The 23,510-nt window shown below is 34.1% G+C and overlaps 3 protein-coding genes and 1 pseudogene across 4 annotated transcripts; 1 reads left to right on the top strand and 3 right to left on the bottom strand.

Moving 5' to 3' along the window:
• Nucleotides 1-875: 875 nt before the first annotated feature.
• On the bottom strand, nt 876-3,218 carry LOC142532447 (putative 1-deoxy-D-xylulose-5-phosphate synthase, chloroplastic; annotated as a pseudogene).
• A 1,622-nt stretch (nt 3,219-4,840) lies between these two features.
• Nucleotides 4,841-6,319, top strand: LOC142533248 (EG45-like domain containing protein). The gene is made up of 3 exons (XM_075639937.1): nt 4,841-5,020; nt 5,133-5,439; nt 6,191-6,319. The coding sequence occupies exons 1-3, from the start codon at nt 4,876-4,878 to the stop codon at nt 6,195-6,197; spliced, it is 459 nt and encodes a 152-aa protein (XP_075496052.1). The 5' UTR covers nt 4,841-4,875; the 3' UTR covers nt 6,198-6,319.
• Nucleotides 6,320-9,801: 3,482 nt separating this feature from the next.
• On the bottom strand, nt 9,802-13,547 carry LOC142533671 (T-complex protein 1 subunit eta-like). The gene is made up of 10 exons (XM_075640515.1): nt 13,358-13,547; nt 13,133-13,268; nt 12,661-12,777; nt 12,366-12,485; nt 12,191-12,289; nt 12,013-12,102; nt 11,591-11,678; nt 11,298-11,386; nt 11,129-11,203; nt 9,802-10,069 (listed from the first exon to the last, which is right to left on the bottom strand). Exons 1-10 carry the CDS (start codon nt 13,510-13,512, stop codon nt 9,968-9,970), a joined length of 1,071 nt encoding a protein of 356 aa, XP_075496630.1. The 5' UTR covers nt 13,513-13,547; the 3' UTR covers nt 9,802-9,967.
• A 1,725-nt stretch (nt 13,548-15,272) lies between these two features.
• Nucleotides 15,273-22,127, bottom strand: LOC142533080 (T-complex protein 1 subunit eta). Of its 2 annotated transcripts, XM_075639692.1 has the most exons (14): nt 22,036-22,127; nt 20,627-20,887; nt 19,906-20,031; nt 19,617-19,820; nt 18,814-18,983; nt 18,589-18,724; nt 18,117-18,233; nt 17,822-17,941; nt 17,647-17,745; nt 17,469-17,558; nt 17,045-17,132; nt 16,752-16,840; nt 16,583-16,657; nt 15,273-15,540 (listed from the first exon to the last, which is right to left on the bottom strand). In XM_075639692.1, exons 1-14 carry the CDS (start codon nt 22,048-22,050, stop codon nt 15,439-15,441), a joined length of 1,692 nt encoding a protein of 563 aa, XP_075495807.1. In that variant the 5' UTR covers nt 22,051-22,127; the 3' UTR covers nt 15,273-15,438. The 2 variants fall into 2 exon arrangements, with proteins under 2 accessions (XP_075495807.1, XP_075495808.1); XM_075639693.1 differs by lacking the exon at nt 22,036-22,127 and having other exon boundaries at nt 20,604-20,739.
• Nucleotides 22,128-23,510: the final 1,383 nt, after the last annotated feature.

The following is a 23,510-nucleotide window of genomic DNA, read 5'->3' as shown; positions in this document are numbered from 1 at the left end:
CGGTTATTTCAACAACAAAAAAAAGATTGGATGAATTTAATTAAAAAAAATTCAATTATATTTGTTCGGTAAATTTGTTTATGAATTTATTTGTACTAACAACTGAGAGTAAGTACGCGTTGCATTTAAATAATATTATATATTTGAAATATTGTTTAATTAATTTATTAAATGAATATTGGACATTTGTAATTTGATATAAATATTTTAATTAGTGTGTTTGTACACATTGTTGTGTATGACAAAAAATCTATTTTCTATTGAACTTAATTTCAATAAAAAAATGTAATAATATTATGGTAGAAAAAAGAAAGGTTTTTTGGTGTTGAAGAGGAGGGAGGGTAAAATAAGAAGAAATGATAGACATTAATATGCATATCCGAATTTGCATAAAATGCTACCTTTGATTGACCGTGTTTACAATTGGTTTGTCGGTGCTAGAAACAACTTTGTCTGCTCCATATTACTATATCTCTAGAGTCAATAATTTGACATGAGGAACTACTGAACGTAGTCATTTCAGAAGAGTGATTTCTCAATCTGAACAAATAGATAAGACTAGAAAATGACCTATTGGCGGGCTTTCACCAAGGATAGTCAAAGCTTCCAATGTTTCAGAATTCCAATTTCAAGGCCTTCTATGAATCTTCCTTCCTTGTTTTAGTAAGGCACAGCTTGTTAATCTGGAGTTGTTCCGGTTTTTCTAATCATCTCAACTATTATAATACAGAATATATATTGTGTGGTAGTTGGTAGTTAGTTATTGCATTTCTCCTATTTTTAATTCCTCACACTGTAGATTCTTATTAAACTTAAGAGGACAAAACTTTTATTTAATAATTACTTTTAGCTGATTACATAGTATAGTAATGACTAAATTTAGTCAAATGAAATACAAATCTAAGAACAATCATTGTAAAACAAGATGTATTACAAATTTACAATAGACATGCTTGTGTTGATGGTTCGACACATTTGTTATCGCGCATAGAATGTTTTTTTCACCACTCCCTTAGGGGCAAATAAAAATTATGGTTCCGTCCCTGACTCGTGTAATACCACCTATTCATGTTTCTCTAGAGTTCTACATCAACTAAGAGCAGAGCATCTCGAGTTCGCCCGAGAAGATTCAACTTGGTTGCAGCAATGTGATTGCCCGTAAGACCCGCGAGCACAAGCCGGTCGTTTGGTGATGCACCCTCGATATAGTTGTCCGGCAGAGTCATGGGTCGCCACTGAAAGAAATGAATAAAGTTAAGGCAGATGGGTAAATAAACAAATAGCAACTGACATTTTGACATCAAATATGCAATGATATTTCGATTCATATAAATCTACATGGATCCCTGATGGACAAGCTTCGGATCATTCGCATCACGTGGATATAAAAATGGTTAAAAACTATTAAAAATACTTGCTACAAGTCTATTGAAACTTGCTGAAGCACATCAAAACTTGCTGAAGGCTTTTACAATTGAAGAAAATCCAGTCGTCCATATAACCAAGGTCATGCCAATAGAATAGAAAAATAGCTGTCAGGCAAAAATAATATTTGAAATGCAAAAAGATAACCTTAATTCCGACATCAAGAAGCCCATCAAGTGCAATGAATTGAGCAACGTGTGCGCCAAATCCCCCGATGGAACCCTCCTCGACTGTAATGAGGAAGTTGTGGTTCTTGCATAGCATCCTCACAAGATTTATATCAAGCAGCTTGCAGAATCTTGCATCAGCAACGGTAACGTCAATGCCAAGTTTTGCAAGAAGGGAATGAGCTCTAAGGCAATTTTGCACCATTGAACCATAACCAAGAAGAGCTATATGTTTACCCTCAATGAGTATTCTGTCTTTGCCAATCTGCTAATTGTTAACAATGACCATAAGGCGATTATATTTCGAGGGGTTATTAACAGCGCATAAACTATCTGAACTCGATCTGTTTTAAAGACAAGAGGTAAGAGCGTCACTGCATGGATGGGAATTACCTTGGGAAATTTCCACTTTTAGTCATGCAATCATGAGGTTGTGAGATTTTTAATTCTATTCTCTAACAATCAATCAAATAAATTCTCTAATCTTATGCCGATTTTTTTAAAAAAACAACAACATTTGGATAAAGGACTAATAAAATTGATAATCGGTTACACAAAGGACAAAATATCACATGCCCATATTTATACGACAAACAAGTGAAATTTCGTCTTTATGTTAATCATATGAAGGCAGCAGCACAAAATTATTACATAAAAACAGTTAGGTTGTTCATGCAGAAATTCAATAAATTTTGAATCATTGAAAGTCCAATAGCATTAGGTGAGAACCTGATCATATGCTCGCCTGAAGGAAGGCTGACGGGATTATGCAAAAAGGTTTCAATCCCCCACGTGACAGACCGGCTGCAAATGTAACAGCATGCTGCTCAGCCATGCCAACATCGAAAAATCTGTCATGAAAGTTTATTTTTCAATGATCGAAAAGCTGTTTCCATTCCCATCCCAGCATGAATAACCACTATATCTTCATTTCTATTTGCCTCTGCAATTAAAGCCTCTACAAAGTGATCGCTATACGTCTGTGATCGAGAATTCCTTGGGAACAATTCTTCATTGTTGAAGGAACCTGCTTTCCAACATTATTAAATTGTTCCTCGGTGATAACGTATGTTATCCACAAGTCAATAAGAACGTTAATATAGGCAAAAAATTTAGATTATCTCGATACTTTACTTCAGAGCATAGATCACAGTTTTTTACACCTTTGCACTGAAACAATTCCATATTTTTGCAGACTTTCTTCCGATTGAAAATCAAATGATGGTGAAATTCTGAAATAAACAATTTCTTGGGAACCCCATTTTGTAGCATTAAAGTGATGGCAGAACCAAACCACTAGAAGAAACAAACAAGAAAGAATTGAACCTTCATGATGATGTTCCGACATTTCACTCTCATGGTTATCTTTTACTTCGCAATCTTCCTTTGTTATGACGTGAACCAGAACAGGACCCATCGAGTCCAAAGATACCACTTCATGCAACACGCATACAAGATCTTCAACATCGATTCGTGGCCATCAATTGGGCCGATATAGTACAAACCGAGCTCCTCAAATAGAGTTGATGATCCAGGAGGACCCATCATACCACGTACATATTCGTCAACTTTGGCAGCCCATTCGTGCATTCGGCCACCACCCACCTTTTTTGTTAGTGCCTGGAAAAATCACAAAAACTTGAGATCCTAAGTTCCAAGAGATGAACCCCAGGAGATAGTCTGTCACCCTAGATGTCTTAGTTGGTATAATTGGCCGAACAACGTCTGATAATAATAATAATAAAAAAAAAAAAAAAAAAACCAACTGCTTTGTCCCTATATAAAACTCTTATGTAAATCTCGACTAGATTAGGCACCCCACGTTAGTACAACATATTCATCGGAGCGATTGGCGCCTATATTCAATCGCCATCCCTATACTATATTTAATTATTAATAATTATAAATAAGAATATGAACACAGATAGATATAATAACAATATTTCAAAGTATGAACAAGTATATATATGCTCGAGAGAATGTCTAAGTTGGTGAAGTCTGTGAGTGTTTGAGTAATAATCAGGAGCTCGATTCTTCCTCCCAACTCATTTTTTCCCGGACAAGTTGTTTAGCTGAATAGTACGATTTGCAGACTACTAGTTAAATATCTTCACACCATAAAAAAAATATTTATATGCATGTATGCATAAAAAAACATAAATATCGGATAATAAGCCAAGTGCATCCACTAATTTATTATCATTTTCCGAAATTTCCCGATTTCAAAATTAGAATTTGAAAGAAAGTCAAAAGGATTTATTTAAGGTGGTGTGAACAAAGGTCGGCAGCCGCTCGATAGTTTCAAAATGATCGACATCCCAAACAGAGCGCCAACCCTGAAAAAGTCACATATCACGATAAATTTTTTTAAAAAAAAATATTATAGATTTTTAAATAATTTGAAAAATCGACATTATTTTATTCTTCGAAAAAGCTATTGTAATATAATTCTGACACAATCCCTTTCACGTGTATTAATCATGGGATTCTTTCAATAATTGTACAAATCGATTGTTTCCTCTTGAGTTTCACGAAATTAATTTCCTTTTGAGTGAAGATTTGGAATCAAAATGAATCTTACACGTGAACCTCTAATATAATCCACACGCATATTTTGCGATAATTCATCGCACACACGAAACTTCTTTTTGTGTGTGTTATTTATTGATGTTAAAAAAATTGGTACTTTTGACTATATTTATCCGGACCATTGGGCAAATTGGCCGATCTCTAGTAAAAATGTTATTCCTTTCATACCAACTAATCATTTGTTGTACGTATATCCACAGTCAGTCTGACCCTACTTTTCGGATACGGGTTGATCCGATACATACGTACGTGAGTAATGTGATATAAAAATAACATATGTGACCCGTCGACGAGATCATGATCCGATGGTTAAAACCGAGGATCTGATACCTGTTGGTCTCACTCGTTTATTACATCAACGATGATCGAAATGCAAGTCCCCGGCAGTGAAGGAAAATTCAAAAAACTACCAAACGATTAAAGTTTGATATTATAAATATTGACATTTACTATTTAAAGAATATTTCAAAGAGAAATTTATTAGAAAATTAAAAGTCAGGGTGGTTCGTTTTTCTAGAAGATTTTTTTATGATTTCTTTCTTTTCAGTCATAAATCGGATAGCCCACATTTATTTTGTTAATTCTGATAATCCATTGACTTCAAAAAACCTCACCAATTGTTACTATAAATAGGACCATTATTTCTCATGATTAAATATTATAATGTAAATATAACATCGTATATTACATCTCCATGTCTCAATCAAATTTATGCCATTTTAGGATGTATAATCTCCTCGTGATATGGCTCTCCGGCGTCCTCCTCCTCCTCAGCCACCATGTTCGGCTCGGCTGTGCCGACGTTGGAACAGCCAGCGTGTATTATCAACCGTACACTCGTAAGTTTTTACCGATCACAAATCAAGAAATCAGAAATTAATATTCAATCACAGGGAATATAATCTTAATGCTGCTTTTGGTTTACATTTCTTGATTAACAAACGTGCTCAGCCACCGCATGCTACGGCGATGACTTCTCTCAGTTCCCGACCAGCGGCCTTTTCGCCGCTGTGGGAGAAGGGCTGTGGGATAACAGCGCCGCATGTGGGCGGCAGTATTTGGTGAGATGCATCAGCGCTGTCGTGCCGGGGACTTGCATCCCGGGCAGCCAGATACAGATCAAGATCGTGGATCGGGCTCAAACATCGGTTTCCAGGCCCAGTTATGATGGAACGGGCCTTGTGTTGTCCAATGTAGCTTTCGAGGCGCTCGCAATCCCCAATCCACAGGTCTCGTACTTGAATGTCGAGTTTCTTCAGTAAGTCTATATTCTGCATGATATTAATCAATTTTTCTTGTATATATTCTCTGGAAATTTTGTAATTTTGATTATGAATATTTGCTTCTATGCGATTTTAGTCATTCATATCGTCAAATTCAAGTTTCATTAAAAAAAAAATCAATAATCGAAATACGGAAATTGCAACGGCACGAAACATATGAGATAAATTTTTTTTCTATTTTTCTAGAGTCTGTCTATAAATCTGGAGAAAATATATTAGAACCATGAATTTTAGATACTCTAGGAAGTGTTTGTTCCGGTTGCGTCTATATATATATATATATATATATATATATATATTTCGGAAAATTTGTTTTTTTTCCATATACCTTTCCCTTTTTTCAATTTGGTTATATATTATAAAATTTCAGTTTGAGTCATGCATCTTTCACTTTTTTCAATTTGTTTATATATTATAAAATTTCAATTTGAGTCATGCATTTTTCAATTTTGACAATTTATCTTTTTTAATCTGGATTGCTGATCACATCGAAAAAAATGATTAGAATTGCTTAAAAAACAAAAATAATTACCACCATCGCAAAAAATGACTAAAATTACTTAAAAAACAAAGATAATTATCATAATCGCAAAAAAACAAACATCCCAGACGAAACAACTATTTACCTTAATTTTTCCTTACTTAAACAAAGTTCCAATATTTTTGTGCTCTTTTTAACCTCGTGAACTAATAATTGAAAGTTTCATTTTTATTTCTTGTGTGCAGGATTTGATTTGCTAATCATGTTGGATGAAGTAGCTGACTTTGTTAGGTCTCCAACAATTCATTGTACTAACTTATTAGTACATATTTAGATAAAGATATTATCTAATCATTACTCTATTTTTTTAATTATTTTTTTCCCCAACTATAGACAAAAAGGGTTGACTTTGAAAATTGCACAAACTAAGTTTCGAGAAAAAAAAATAAATAAATTTGAAACTTTAATACATAAAATGGGGACATATTTATTTTGATACACATGACCAAGTCAATGGGATATGATGAAGATAATAAAAATGGCTTCGCCGTTAACGATTAGGACATCTAACTTCCAACGTTCCGATGGTTGTGGACTTCTTGAACCCTAAGACACTCTACAAAATTAATTACGAGATCGTTTAATCATTTATGCGGAGTGACGTAAAAGAATATTTTTTTATCGTCTTTTACATATTTTAATAAAAAGATGTTATACTACATCGAATAATCTTCGCCACCTGATGACCCTGATACCACTATATCGTGTGATCTTCGGGATATCCGCGCATTTGTTAGAATCCAAGTTGGTGTTCACTTCATGCATAGCATGATCATCAGTATTCCTAGCTCCACATTGAAAAAAAATGTTGGATTTTGTTTATATATTTTTATATCAAAGTTTGACTTTGCCCACTACATTCTCGTTTACTTGGATTTGGTTTCCGGGTCAAATTTCTACTTCTTGTTATCCACCAAGATAAGTGGCTAATCATTTTTCCACTAAATAAAGTTTGGGATCGAAGTTGATCATGAAAAGTGACAAACCAAATTGTCTTAAGTTTTTTTTATAGTAATATACAACAAAAATATATCTCGTACTCCATCGCTAAACCGTTACCGTCGGTAACCAAAATCAGCGATGGACATGACCGTCGCTAATCAGAAATTTTTTTTTGTAGTGATACAAGTTTTAAAGTAGTCTTTTATTTTAATTAACTTTAAAAAAGTTCTATATTTCGATATTTTTAAACTCTTTTTCTTACTTTCAAATGCTTGTAAACCCTTGAAAAAATTCTGAATATAAAGAAACTTATTCGAAATTTCCTTTCACGCTTTGACTCTATACTGGAACAAGACTTATAAGTAGTGTTTGTAAATTCTTAAAAAAAAAAATTATTATGGATTTCGGAAGAGATTTGATATGGAAAAAGTTTGAATGAATTTCGAATCGGAAAGAGGTTGTTACAAATTATAATTGAATTTCGAACTCGAGATTGTTAGAGGACTTGGTATTGGATGAATACATATTGTCAAAAAAAAAGCCATTATCCAATTGGTTTTATCGAGTCAAAACCTCTCTAGAATGCTCACCTCACGTAAACTATGCTAGAAAGTATTTTAATATCCTACGATATTATGGTTAATTCTAGCTGCAACTACTACTAACTAATAACATCATCAACCAATTATTTAATTTGATTTATGCATGGCTAAATTATGTTTAGTCACATAAATTATGTCTTTAAAAATTTGAAAATATAATGTTATGAAAATGGGAAATTCGGGAACCCGTCATGATCAAGATAATATATTAATTTCACAATATTTCGATATACTAAGTATATTTCAATTATTGACGTCATTAAGACGATGAATATGGATTTTTCAAGATGTATGAAAATTCTAAAAGTATTTTTCAAAAAAGAAAAAGAAATTTCTAAAGTAATTTTTCAAACCCTCTCGTTTTCAATAGGCTTCTAGAATTGAAGAAAGTTCACCTAAAACTTTAATTAAAATTTGACCGTGATAAGAAGTAAAACTGTATTATTTTGTGTGTGTAAAAAATAGAATAAAGTTGGATTTAATCAAACATCAAATATCCACATTACGCAACTATTATCTCTTTTATGTCATAATATTTATTAAAATGGTCGACACAAGCTAGAAAATTTGCTACTTCGAGGATACTAGCCACAGATGCATGTATTCAAAATATGTATCAATTGTTGGATTAAATAAATATATATAATATATATTGGCTTATGATGTTTATGAGCTTTCCATGTGAGTGAATGAAAATTTGGGAGGTGGGTTTGTCCAACATAGAAAAAATAAAGTGGTATAGATGAGTTTATATTGTGTTATACTTTATGTAAGTATAACAATGATTGGTCAATAGGTTATCTCTCGCACACGCCGGCACAAGTGGTGCAAATCATGGGCCCGATTTGAACTGGAAAATGTTTGATTTATGTGCAAACATACGAATCTCAGAGCACATATCGGGGAGACAAGTTTTTTTTAAAGAAACTGTACTTGCTATTTATTTTTAAAGAAACTGTACTTGCTATTTATTTTTAAAGAAATTGTACTTGCTACATGCCTTGGTTTGGTTTTGGTCATTCGAGTAGATAGGAGATGAAGTTCAAAATACTGAAATAGATTTTCAAATGAGTTTTGAAACTGAAGGAAAAGAATTTAAAAAAACACTGACAAAAAAGCACAACATACAGCCGCTTTTAAAAGTAAAATGATATGTATTGAACCAAATATCCGTACGTTGTTATATTAATTATTGATATTGCATAATATTTGCTTATATAATTGCAGTGTCGTAGAAGCCAAAATATGCATATTATGGCATACATTAAAAGAAAACAATCAGGTCGCGATTGATTTGGAAAATGATTTAAGGGTGGATTTCAAGTAGTGTTCGCCATTTGAAATTTGTCACAATTACTATTGAAAATTGCATAAATTGAAATGGATTATATTCGATTTTTAATCTGATTTTGTCAATCCAAGCAAGTCGTTGAATCTGATCAAAACCTCATTTGCTTCTCTTAAAATAATAATCAAAGATCCATTTCATTATTGGCAGAGAAGAACTTTTCTATGTCAAGCAGAAATAGGGGAGGCTTTTCTAAATTCCAAGGAAGCCCCATTATTAATCCAAATGTAGTAGTTTAAAAAACATTGATAATAGAAGTTTCAATTAAAAAAAAAGAGAAAGAAAGAAAGAAAATTGATAATAGATGATCGATCGTAGATACCAATCTGCAAATATATGTCATAATAATTGCATGCACTAAAATGCAATGGATTTTCCTATTTCAGTATACCCATCAGCAACTTCTGCTGGTAGCGTGGAAGATATCGTCCACTCACGCAATTTTTAGTTTTGTAGATGTTCCAAGTTTACCAAGACCATCAACTTCATTGTAAGATGCGATCGTCGTGGTATTTTACTTGCTGATAAACACAGCAAGAATATATTTGAGACAATATAAATCATCTTGAAAACTTGGCTTCTTTTTTTTTTAAGAGTCTTCGCAAAATAATCGTTTAAAAGAACGTGATTTGCGGGTTTCCGACCGCGATGGATGACAGACGGATCATGTTACTTAACAACAGGCCATGCAATCCAAATTGAAACCTAAAAAATGAAGACAAGTCAATCGTGCAAAATGATTTATCGCATCAAGATCATTAGGGATAAACTTACATAGGATGACATGTTCGTACGAGCAAAAGCTACCACTCTGCACCAAAAAAGGTGCAGAATATAGAAGCTATGTTCCTCAAGAAATTATCACACACAAATCACAATTCCGAGATTTTACTTAAAAAAAAAAAAACAAAAAAACCCCACCCAAGCACACGGACACTATTCCAAAATTACGCTCCTTTTCTTTGCTGTTTTCAAAACCGTTTTCCATTGGAGATAAGGGAATAACTAACATGGGAATGCACGACGCTGCGACAAAAATTTAGCAAATTACAAGAAAATTTCAAAAAGGCCTATCGCCTCCTCATTCCACGGCCACGACCACGGAAAGCAGCTCCACCACGTCCTCGACCGCCCATGGCGCTAGCAGCAGCATCTCCCTGTGCACTCTCGGACTGCATTGGAAACAGATGTAGTAATATGAAATATCACGTCAATAAATGAACAATCTCCGATAATGTGTGAAAATTGTAGCATTTGTATCTTTCCCAAGTGAGTTCAAGAAATCCGGGCAATGAAAACTGGTGCATATATCATGTTTTATAAACAGTTGGAACCAATGAGATACTGGATAACGGTTCTAGGCACATATTAGGAAGAGGGAAGATATAAGAGTAGACTCAAAGATAAGGACTTGGTCAAAAGTTATTAAGAATCGCTCTATGTTGCATGGATACGGGTACGAGTATCGTATCGAATACGATACGAATACGGCGACACGTCAAATTTTGAAAATATTAGACACGATACGGCTATGATACGACAATCATTAAAATATATATAAATATTATATATATTTATATTTATATAAATTTAGGGATTTAAAAACCCAGTCAAATTTATTTTAAATTATTTTTCTTTTAGTCCCTAGAAATTTTAATTTTTTTAATTAACCGCTAAAACTTTTAAATATTTGCAATTTTGCCCAAACGTATCCGAAAAACGTATCCATGGCGTGTTCTCGCCGTGTCCAAAACGTATCCGACCGGTCAACCCTAAACAAAGTCAACGATATGGATTTTGAGGTATCCGACACGCGTATCTGTATCCATATCCGTGTCGTATTCGTATCCGATACTTCAAAAAAAAATTTAAGGTATCCGTGCTACATAGGAATCGCTCATTCGCTTGTATAATCTGGAATCAGCAATATTTTGATTTCAAACAAAGCACGTAGTCGAATGTCAGTCTGACAACCAACAATAATTTGGGTCTAGAATTTCGAAGATGATGGTCAAGGAACACCACAACCACCATCTCTGGTCCACCCGACAAGGCAAATTAAGAATTAATCTCATTCGATGAGGTGGGTTTATGGTAGAACCAATCAACCCAAACTCAACTATTCTCAGCTGGGCAACAGAACATTATCAATGATGCACCAGATATTTTATGCTGAGAACGAACTAAAAATAATAGAATAGGATTAAGACATGAGATACAATTCACATTACCTTGGGGTTTTTCACAGTCTCATCAACACTTAAGATCAAGCATGCTGCTTCAGTGGCTGCATTTATCGCATTTATCTGCAAAAAAAATAGAGGTTGGAAACAAGTGTTAAAAGTGTGATGAAGATATTAATAATCAATAGCATTCCACAAAGAAATATAACAAGATAACCTTCACAACTGCAGGCTCCCACACAAAGTTGGCAAACGAATCAGCAATTCCTCCAGTATTGATGTCCACACCATAAAGTGCACCTTCATCTGTTAATAATTTAACAGTCAGCAAGATTTGACGCATTTAACATTTAAAAAGCTCACACTTCAAAATTAAGAAATATCTTAAGAATAATATTAATTATCTTAAACACATGCTCCACAGAACAAAAGGCACTTCGTTCACTGGGCATGACATGACATGACAAACACGGAGGGGTGAGCAATATTTCAAATGGATGAGAGGCAAACCAGATGGTAAGGCGTGTTTTTGTCTCAGTTTGTTCAACACATCGGTCGCATCAAAACCAGCATTATCACACAGTTGGCGTGGAATGATCTGCAACGACCCAGCAAAGCCATAGAATGAGACAGAATAAACTATTCTCAAAGGATGAATGCATGTTAGAAAAACCACAGGACACGAACAGATTGAGAAAGACCTTAGCAGTGAGACATTCTTACTTGCCACTGTACTGTAGCTATGGGTATAACAGTCAATCAAGTAACAACATAGGAAAAGGATAAAACAACATTCAGCACGAGTATCCCTAAGATGTAAACCTGAACATATCTAGACGTCAATCCTGCATGTTCTTGGTTCTGTCCATCCACAGAGAATTGGAAATATTTTTGCTTTAAGAATTAAATACAAACTTTTTTGCAACATATACCTCAAGAGCTTTTGCATAAGAGTTGATAAATAGCTGGGACTTCCCAGCAATTGTGCGAGCATGCTGTCTCAAGTATCGGCTTATCTCCATCTGCAGACGTGAGATAACTTTCAACAATAAACTGGTAAATTGAGCATCTTCAAACACAAATTGTGAAAAACAGTGGTAGAATTCATACATCAATAGCACCACCCCCAGCAACTACGGTGGAGTTTCTCATAGCCCTTCTAACTATCATAATTGCATCATGTAAACTTCGTTCGGCCTCCTCTATGAACTAATATTATTGAAATATAACGATTAGTTACAGCTGAAATCATGACGAACAAGCAATATGTTAATAGTCGCAGAACCTGATCCGCTCCACCACGAAGAACAATTGTAGCAGTCTGACCAGATGGGCATCCACTAAAGATGTTGAATCGCTCATTCCCAACTTGCTTCTCCTCAAATACCTCACAAGTTCCCAGAACCTTTTGAACAGGAAAAAATAAATCGATGGTTAAATGAGGGAAAGAAACATTTCATATCATTAAAATATATATTGATATACACAGGGGAATGTAACATAATCAAATTCAATATCAACAAAAATTATGGCTCCTTTAGTTAATTTTCAATCAATGCGAAAAAATACAAGAGAACTACCTCGTCGATTATGTTGTTCACAGTTGTCTGCACAGTGCCACCAGTGGCCGCAGCAACCCTTAGCAAATCTTCTTCGGTTACACGACCAGCACAAAATATATCACGATCTGCAAAATACTGCACAAAGAAATCATTTTTGAATGTCTTCTGTATGACCCAATATGCAATTTTTATCGGATCCCTCGTGTAGAAATGTCAAATATTTCAAATCAAACACAAAAGTAAAATAGAAAAGACTCACCGTGACACTAGGTTATTAGTTACAATGATTATCACATTAAAAGTAACAGGGACTCAGACGGCATATAATGCAACAGAAAACTTGTATTGTATTTTTCATAATTTTTGAACAAATAGATATACATAAGGTTGTTCCATCCATTCAAACAAGAATTAAGCCAGTGATAACATTACTTGAACTTTTAAGTTTCCATTTACAGGTAGGCTAAAAGGAAAGAACATAAACCGATACCTGTGTAGCCAGATCACCAATAGCAAGCCTTGACAAAACAATTTTGGCTCCGCTCTCCACGCACTTGTCCAATTTGTCATAAATGATATTCCACTCCGCGTCTACAATTGACTGATACTGTAATGGATCTGACAACCTGTGACAAAGAAAGCTCGGCCAGCTTCTCTTTTGGACAACAGCCATTATAAGAGGTAAAATAAGTTGAAAGATACCAAACATCCTAACCTTATCTCTGCATTTTCTTTCTCTGATTTTAGCTCCAGTTCTATGTTTAACAAAAGTATCTTGTGATTTAAAAATTTCTTTGGTTGCTGCTCAAAACCAGCATATGAGAATGTCTTTTTGAAGGCAACACCATTCACAAGAAAAGAATCTCTCATTGTACCTCCAGGAACCTAAGGAACGAAATTGAGCAGGAAGATCAATGATTAGGGGTAAGAGATAATAGAATGGTAAAATGATTATGTTGTCAATGGAAAAGGCTTTTTGTTCTGAAGTTCTTATTGCCCATAGCAGACAACTAAACAACTTCTTTAATAAATTGACAATAAAGGTGATCAAACTGCCGATCTAGATAGGCATCAACGTAATTCTTAAACTGTTAAAATTATTGTTTAGACCATCCCCAATGAGTTACAACTTCTGGAAAAAGTTTTCCAACATGGTATCAAAAATGGCTTCCACCTTAAGTGATATTTGTTACCTAATGCCCAACAAAAATATCGGAGTCGTGAGTCAAAGATGTTCCTCGTTACTGTCAGAATTTTATATATTTACAACGTGATAAAATATATTCGAGGGAATGAATGTTCTCTTTCCTGATGGTATCATAAAAAAAAGTGGCAAAAAATTAAAGAATTTAATTGAAATTATAATTTAAAAAAATTAGATATAGCCTACATTACAATATGGTTATTTTTATTTTTATTTTTTCTAAAACAATCTTCTTATAGTTAGTTATTTATTATAAATATATAGTTTGAGAATAACATATCAAAATCTTAATCAAACCAAAGCTAATTTTAAAATATCCAAGTCACACCAAGGGGAAAAAAATAAAATAAAATATTTGAATTATTTTGTTTTTTAGGTAGCCTTTTTGCATATATATATATTATCTCGGGTGTACAGTGTTGCGTGTATGTTTAGTCGAATTTTTTATAAGTATTTTTGTTAAAGAAAATAAGATTTAAAATTGTATGGTCATGAAAAAGAAATAGGGGGCTAAAAACAAAGTGGAGTATTTTGAGATTCTAAAAATTAGACCAAGACACTTGGGTTCATTGTCTTCCTCGCAAGATGATGGAAAGTTCAGTTTAGGCAAGGTGTTTTGTTTCCCAGGATGATGTAAAAAATTTCAATCAAAGATCCATTTCATTATTGGCAGAGAAGAACTTTTCTATGTCAAGCAGAAATAGGGGAGGCTTTTCTAAATTCCAAGGAAGCCCCATTATTAATCCAAATGTAGTAGTTTAAAAAACATTGATAATAGAAGTTTCAATTAAAAAAAAAGAGAAAGAAAGAAAGAAAATTGATAATAGATGATCGATCGTAGATACCAATCTGCAAATATATGTCATAATAATTGCATGCACTAAAATGCAATGGATTTTCCTATTTCAGTATACCCATCAGCAACTTCTGCTGGTAGCGTGGAAGATATCGTCCACTCACGCAATTTTTAGTTTTGTAGATGTTCCAAGTTTACCAAGACCATCAACTTCATTGTAAGATGCGATCGTCGTGGTATTTTACTTGCTGATAAACACAGCAAGAATATATTTGAGACAATAGAAATCATCTTGAAAACTTGGCTTCTTTTTTTTTTAGGAGTCTTCGCAAAATAATCGTTTAAAAGAACGTGATTTGCGGGTTTCCGACCGCGATGGATGACAGACGGATCATGTTACTTAACAACAGGCCATGCAATCCAAATTGAAACCTAAAAAATGAAGACAAGTCAATCGTGCAAAATGATTTATCGCATCAAGATCATTAGGGATAAACTTACATAGGATGACATGTTCGTACGAGCAAAAGCTACCACTCTGCACCAAAAAAGGTGCAGAATATAGAAGCTATGTTCCTCAAGAAATTATCACACACAAATCACAATTCCGAGATTTTACTTAAAAAAAAAAAAAAAAAAACCCCCACCCAAGCACACGGACACTATTCCAAAATTACGCTCCTTTTCTTTGCTGTTTTCAAAACCGTTTTCCATTGGAGATAAGGGAATAACTAACATGGGAATGCACGACGCTGCGACAAAAATTTAGCAAATTACAAGAAAATTTCAAAAAGGCCTATCGCCTCCTCATTCCACGGCCACGACCACGGAAAGCAGCTCCACCACGTCCTCGACCGCCCATGGTGCTAGCAGCAGCATCTCCCTGTGCACTCTCGGACTGCATTGGAAACAGATGTAGTAATATGAAATATCACGTCAATAAATGAACAATCTCCGATAATGTGTGAAAATTGTAGCATTTGTATCTTTCCCAAGTGAGTTCAAGAAATCCGGGCAATGAAAACTGGTGCATATATCATGTTTTATAAACAGTTGGAACCAATGAGATACTGGATAACGGTTCTAGGCACATATTAGGAAGAGGGAAGATATAAGAGTAGACTCAAAGATAAGGACTTGGTCAAAAGTTATTAAGAATCGCTCTATGTTGCATGGATACGGGTACGAGTATCGTATCGAATACGATACGAATACGGCGACACGTCAAATTTTGAAAATATTAGACACGATACGGCTATGATACGACAATCATTAAAATATATATAAATATTATATATATTTATATTTATATAAATTTAGGGTTTTTATTTTAAATTATTTTTCTTTTAGTCCCTAGAAATTTTAATTTTTTTAATTAACCACTAAAACTTTTAAATATTTGCAATTTTGCCCAAACGTATCCGAAAAACGTATCCATGGCGTGTTCTCGCCGTGTCCAAAACGTATCCGACCGGTCAACCCTAAACAAAGTCAACGATATGGATTTTGAGGTATCCGACACGCGTATCTGTATCCGTATCCGTGTCGTATTCGTATCCGATACTTCAAAAAAAAATTTAAGGTATCCGTGCTACATAGGAATCGCTCATTCGCTTGTATAATCTGGAATCAGCAATATTTTGATTTCAAACAAAGCACGTAGTCGAATGTCAGTCTGACAACCAACAATAATTTGGGTCTAGAATTTCGAAGATGATGGTCAAGGAACACCACAACCACCATCTCTGGTCCACCCGACAAGGCAAATTAAGAATTAATCTCATTCGATGAGGTGGGTTTATGGTAGAACCAATCAACCCAAACTCAACTATTCTCAGCTGGGCAACAGAACATTATCAATGATGCACCAGATATTTTATGCTGAGAACGAACTAAAAATAATAGAATAGGATTAAGACATGAGATACAATTCACATTACCTTGGGGTTTTTCACAGTCTCATCAACACTTAAGATCAAGCATGCTGCTTCAGTGGCTGCATTTATCGCATTTATCTGCAAAAAAAATAGAGGTTGGAAACAAGTGTTAAAAGTGTGATGAAGATATTAATAATCAATAGCATTCCACAAAGAAATATAACAAGATAACCTTCACAACTGCAGGCTCCCACACAAAGTTGGCAAACGAATCAGCAATTCCTCCAGTATTGATGTCCACACCATAAAGTGCACCTTCATCTGTTAATAATTTAACAGTCAGCAAGATTTGACGCATTTAACATTTAAAAAGCTCACACTTCAAAATTAAGAAATATCTTAAGAATAATATTAATTATCTTAAACACATGCTCCACAGAACAAAAGGCACTTCGTTCACCGGGCATGACATGACATGACAAACACGGAGGGGTTAGCAATATTTCAAATGGATGAGAGGCAAACCAGATGGTAAGGCGTGTTTTTGTCTCAGTTTGTTCAACACATCGGTCGCATCAAAACCAGCATTATCACACAGTTGGCGTGGAATGATCTGCAACGACCCAGCAAAGCCATAGAATGAGACAGAATAAACTATTCTCAAAGGATGAATGCATGTTAGAAAAACCACAGGACACGAACAGATTGAGAAAGACCTTAGCAGTGAGACATTCTTACTTGCCACTGTACTGTAGCTATGGGTATAACAGTCAATCAAGTAACAACATAGGAAAAGGATAAAACAACATTCAGCACGAGTATCCCTAAGATGTAAACCTGAACATATCTAGACGTCAATCCTGCATGTTCTTGGTTCTGTCCATCCACAAAGAGAATTGGAAATATTTTTGCTTTAAGAATTAAATACAAACTTTTTTGCAACATATACCTCAAGAGCTTTTGCATAAGAGTTGATAAATAGCTGGGACTTCCCAGCAATTGTGCGAGCATGCTGTCTCAAGTATCGGCTTATCTCCATCTGCAGACGTGAGATAACTTTCAACAATAAACTGGTAAATTGAGCATCTTCAAACACAAATTGTGAAAAACAGTGGTAGAATTCATACATCAATAGCACCACCCCCAGCAACTACGGTGGAGTTTCTCATAGCCCTTCTAACTATCATAATTGCATCATGTAAACTTCGTTCGGCCTCCTCTATGAACTAATATTATTGAAATATAACGATTAGTTACAGCTGAAATCATGACGAACAAGCAATATGTTAATAGTCGCAGAACCTGATCCGCTCCACCACGAAGAACAATTGTAGCAGTCTGACCAGATGGGCATCCACTAAAGATGTTGAATCGCTCATTCCCAACTTGCTTCTCCTCAAATACCTCACAAGTTCCCAGAACCTTTTGAACAGGAAAAAATAAATCGATGGTTAAATGAGGGAAAGAAACATTTCATATCATTAAAATATATATTGATATACACAGGGGAATGTAACATAATCAAATTCAATATCAACAAAAATTATGGCTCCTTTAGTTAATTTTCAATCAATGCGAAAAAATACAAGAGAACTACCTCGTCGATTATGTTGTTCACAGTTGTCTGCACAGTGCCACCAGTGGCCGCAGCAACCCTTAGCAAATCTTCTTCGGTTACACGACCAGCACAAAATATATCACGATCTGCAAAATACTGCACAAAGAAATCATTTTTGAATGTCTTCTGTATGACCCAATATGCAATTTTTATCGGATCCCTCGTGTAGAAATGTCAAATATTTCAAATCAAACACAAAAGTAAAATAGAAAAGACTCACCGTGACACTAGGTTATTAGTTACAATGATTATCACATTAAAAGTAACAGGGACTCAGACGGCATATAATGCAACAGAAAACTTGTATTGTATTTTTCATAATTTTTGAACAAATAGATATACATAAGGTTGTTCCATCCATTCAAACAAGAATTAAGCCAGTGATAACATTACTTGAACTTTTAAGTTTCCATTTACAGGTAGGCTAAAAGGAAAGAACATAAACCGATACCTGTGTAGCCAGATCACCAATAGCAAGCCTTGACAAAACAATTTTGGCTCCGCTCTCCACGCACTTGTCCAATTTGTCATAAATGATATTCCACTCCGCGTCTACAATTGACTGATACTGTAATGGATCTGACAACCTGTGACAAAGAAAGCTCGGCCAGCTTCTCTTTTGGACAACAGCCATTATAAGAGGTAAAATAAGTTGAAAGATACCAAACATCCTAACCTTATCTCTGCATTTTCTTTCTCTGATTTTAGCTCCAGTTCTATGTTTAACAAAAGTATCTTGTGATTTAAAAATTTCTTTGGTTGCTGCTCAAAACCAGCATATGAGAATGTCTTTTTGAAGGCAACACCATTCACAAGAAAAGAATCTCTCATTGTACCTCCAGGAACCTAAGGAACGAAATTGAGCAGGAAGATCAATGATTAGGGGTAAGAGATAATAGAATGGTAAAATGATTATGTTGTCAATGGAAAAGGCTTTTTGTTCTGAAGTTCTTATTGCCCATAGCAGACAACTAAACAACTTCTTTAATAAATTGACAATAAAGGTGATCAAACTGCCGATCTAGATAGGCATCAACGTAATTCTTAAACTGTTAAAATTATTGTTTAGACCATCCCCAATGAGTTACAACTTCTGGAAAAAGTTTTCCAACATGGTATCAAAAATGGCTTCCACCTTAAGTGATATTTGTTACCTAATGCCCAACAAACTTGCACTTTTATGTATGCCTCGGACACTAATTCTGAGCATTCCTTGAACTCTAAATTACATGTGTGGGGGATTGTAACGTTTATATTATCGTTCAGACCACCCTTTTTGTGCTTGAACTTTTGGGTATAATGGTTTCAACATAAATCCTTTCGTGCAACATTATTAAGAATAAATCGAGCAACCAAATATGCCGAGGAAAAGAAGATTATAGACTCGGTACAACATAAAGATTTACCTAATTGATAAGCGCCACTGAACAAGCAAAAGAAAGATTGACAAAATTTAAGGTGAATAAAAGATTTATTTACCTTCTTAATTCCTATCATGCTGAGCCTATCATCATTTCCAATGGCAATGACAGCATCTACCACCATGGACGCAAAAAACTCCTTTTCACCACCAATAAGCTTAGAAGACAGCGTTGTAGCGGCACATTTAGCCAGTAAACTTTTCTTTTCTTTTAAACTTTTCCCCTCTATGCTAACAGCCAATTCTTTGATCTTCTCAATGGCCTATTGAAGTCCACAAACCAAAAACAAACAAGCCTTAAATCTACCGCCAAATCAAATAAATGGAAAGCAAATTCCGAAAGCTTACCGACTGGCAAGCTGAGCGGTAACTCCGAATAAGGTTTTGAGGATGAACTCCATCTTCGATAAATGGCTTGGCTTCCTTCATGAACTCTCCAGCAAGTAAAACTACAGTCGTTGTTCCATCACCAACCTGCAAAACATCAATCTCGTATGCAACAGTTATTTAGGGCAAAAAGCAATATAAAAGATCTCTAATGGAGAAATATGTGTACTACTTCAGACGTATGTGAAGTTTCACATCATTTAACGTTGTTAGGTACATGGTGGATGGATTGAAACAATTTTCACCAAGAGTATGCAAACCAACACCCATAAAACTAATGTAGTGTAATGCTTGAACTTTTTCAAAAAGGAAGAAAGAAACTCATAGCTAGCTTAATCGTAGCTGAGAGAAAAAGATTGAATTGGATTTAACAATTCAAGATCAACATGTACAGTGTAAAAACTGGAAAAATTATTACGGCACACAATTTATAGAGCCAACACAATGAGTCGCCTATTTCAATAAGCTATCAAGGCTCGAACATATCTCCATCGTAATTCATCTTAGGTTTGTTTTATCTGGAGGCATAGCAGCGAAATAATTCCTCAAATCAAATCAAAAGAGTTTATTTTAATCAGGTATCCTAATGAATTGAACGGTGATAGCTGGCACATTAATTCCAGTGAACAATTTCAGAAGGGTAAAAATTGGAACCGAACTCCGAATTTGCAAAAAATCATGCCTCGGAATCTTGAGACTTGGCAATATCTACAAGAATCTTGGCAGCAGGATGTACAATGTCAAGAAGCTTCATTATAGTGGCACCATCATTTGAAATGGTGGTGTTTCCCTTCTCATCGTGGATCAACTTGTCCATGCCCCTTGGACCAAGAGTGGTCCTCACAACATCAGCGACGGCCATGCAAGCATTTATGTTGCTTATTAACTGTGGCTTCCCCTGAGATGTATCAGTCCCTTCCTTCAGAAGTATGATCTGAGGTTGCTGTTGTTTATCGCCAACATAACAAGATATAATAAGATTTAGTGTGAAGAAACAAACAGATGAACTGATGAATAAATAAAAAAACATCGCATTCTAATAAAATAACCGTAGTTGATTCGATGAATTCAATTGCAGAAAAGTGACAAAACGAGCAGGAAATGACAATAATCGCCCTTTCACAATGCTGTGAACCATGAGTATGGATGCCAAAAACATCGTGCATATGTGGTAAACATGAATAAAAATAATGGGTTTGCCGTGAACATCCAAATAAATATATGCAGATTATTTCATCAAATTCTTGCACATTTGTTGTATAGCTGAAATCTGAATTAAGACAATTCACTTACAACAACTTCGCCAAATATTTAAAAAAGGATGGCTAAACCATGCCTAAATAAAACACATTGGAAATATAGCCTGATAAGGAGAGAAAGACATCAATTTCAAAAACACCCACCGTTTTTTCAAACATTTCATCATGTAGTTGTGGAAGATCATCTTAAAATGCAAATGATGTCTTAATTAATGAGATGAAGGGACCCTTTAAAACAAAAAAAAAAAAAAAAAAAAAAACCTTTGCTATACACAAATTGAGCTACAGATTATTATGATATTTCTCCACTTATTTAAAATGCAAATTCACCGTTTCAAGAAACATGCAGAAGCAACTGCTGGAAGTTGAATTTTTGCAAGTTCACCGGATGAATTGCTGGCTCAGAGAAAATTAACCCATCGACCATAACCATTACTCCACAAAACCATACTTGGGAAGCAAGATAAAAACATCACAGGAGTCTTAATAAAGTGAAATGCGTCGATTTCAAGTATTAAAACTTAATAAAAAAATCAATCCATTCACTTTGTTTCAAAAGCTCATACTGTATAAGAATCGAAAATGAAGAGCTTTAAGCTCAAGCCATACTCATGCGATTCAAAACAAAGCTGGAAACACAGGAGAAGTTAGATAAAGCAATAATTACTCAAAAAACAATCCAACCCAGAAGTCAACATCAATTAAACGTAGATAACGTTTGAAAACCATCAACAATGAGAGGTGATACAACGTGAATCGACACGATAGAACATTTCGCTCCCTGAACACGGACCAGCAAAGAATCTTCCTCGTAGAATGAAATCGAGCTTACCAACATGGCTGCCATGGTCAGATGCGAGTTTCGGCGCGAATGGAGGTTTGAGTTCTGACTGTTCCCAGCACAGAGGAAGAGTGAACATGTTGCTAGGGTTTATAAACAAAAATATAATTTATTTTATTTATTATATTCAATATCTTATTTTATTTTTACTTTAAAATGATATTTATGTTACATACTTGAAAATATGACTATGTCTTTTGTGAGACGATCTCACGAATCTTTATCTATGAGACGAGTCAATCCTACTGATATTCACAATAAAAAGTAATATTTTTAGCATAAAAAGTAATATTTTTTTTATGGATGACCCAAATAAGAGATCCGTCTCACAAAATACGACCCTTGAGACCGTCTTACATAATTTTTTGTCTGAAAATATTATATTCAATAATATGTCTTTCGTTTAGATTCGAGGAAAAAAATTGATATTACATATATAATATATACATTTCATAACAATTTCATAAAAACTGAAATAATATTAAAAAAAATAGTCACTTAAAATCTTTAATTTGAGATAAAAAAAAAATCCAGTTAAATTTAAGTTGCAGTCAAATAATAGTTAATTAAATGAGAAAGTGTAATTTTAGAAGGAAATAAATTATTGGATTTGACTATTTTTTTTTAATATAAATGTTTGATGGAGTGTATCTCTAATATAAAACTTTTAGAACATGGATTCTTTGGATATAAAGTTTTTAGGGTGATTTTTTGGTAATTTTCCATATAAATTATAATTATATGAAATTAAAATGATTTTTATAAATAATTAATACATGTACATCAAGTTTTCATGATATATAAATTATATAATGATGTAGATATTTAGAAATAATTAGTACTTAGATCAAAATAAATATACAAATTTGAATTCTATGTAAATTATAGCATATGGTGTATATATACGTTGTCTATGGGAAAGGCAGAAAATAACAATTTTATTTATAATTTTAATAAAATCTCTATAAATTAATAATTTTGACCGTAGATAACTTGATAATTTATTATTCTAAATAGATTTTTCTAGACATCGTAAATTGAATTACATAAAAGGTCATCGTATTACATCAACAGTAAATTGTCTTTAAATCCCCAAACCCAAGTTCGGGTTTGAAGTCAGTTTTGTCAGGGAAAAAAAATGGCACTCCATGATCCACAAAAAAATATATGCACTCCTGAGCTCATGTGTTTTTTCATGAATAAAAATAGATGCAAAACATTTACTATATAGTACAAATTTATGAGTTTTCGGTATCAACTATTTCAGATATGATACGAAACATGTTTTTGGTATATAAAAACCTTTGAAATATATGTCTTTGTATCTCATTTCTCTTATACTAAATACAAATCATGATTTTGTATTTAATTCGAGTCAACTGACAATATGTTGATCAATATATTTTTGAACCTTAAGTTTTTAAATTAGTGTATCGAATGTACAATAAGTGTTGTTACTGATAAAA

This window comes from Primulina tabacum, chromosome 18, assembly GCF_025594145.1.
Source record: "Primulina tabacum isolate GXHZ01 chromosome 18, ASM2559414v2, whole genome shotgun sequence".
In the NCBI taxonomy this organism is placed as follows: Eukaryota; Viridiplantae; Streptophyta; class Magnoliopsida; order Lamiales; family Gesneriaceae; genus Primulina; species Primulina tabacum.
This window is presented reverse-complemented; position numbering and strand designations above follow the sequence as displayed.

Excerpts from the sequence above, each read along its gene's own strand:
- LOC142533248 (XM_075639937.1), top strand. The coding sequence starts at position 4,876 with ATGTCTCAATCAAATTTATGCCATTTTAGGATGTATAATCTCCTCGTG. Across the intron at positions 5,021-5,132 it reads GTATTATCAACCGTACACTC|CCACCGCATGCTACGGCGAT; the intron begins GTAAGTTTTTAC and ends AAACGTGCTCAG.
- LOC142533080 (XM_075639692.1), bottom strand. Across the intron at positions 19,821-19,905 it reads ACCGCTCAGCTTGCCAGTCG|GCCATTGAGAAGATCAAAGA; the intron begins GTAAGCTTTCGG and ends GGACTTCAATAG. Across the intron at positions 16,841-17,044 it reads AAAACACGCCTTACCATCTG|ATGAAGGTGCACTTTATGGT; the intron begins GTTTGCCTCTCA and ends AATTATTAACAG.
- LOC142533671 (XM_075640515.1), bottom strand. The coding sequence starts at position 13,512 with ATGAGAGATTCTTTTCTTGTGAATGGTGTTGCCTTCAAAAAGACATTC. Across the intron at positions 12,778-13,132 it reads TTGGTGATCTGGCTACACAG|TATTTTGCAGATCGTGATAT; the intron begins GTATCGGTTTAT and ends TTCTTTGTGCAG. Across the intron at positions 11,679-12,012 it reads CTTATGCAAAAGCTCTTGAG|ATCATTCCACGCCAACTGTG; the intron begins GTATATGTTGCA and ends GGGTCGTTGCAG.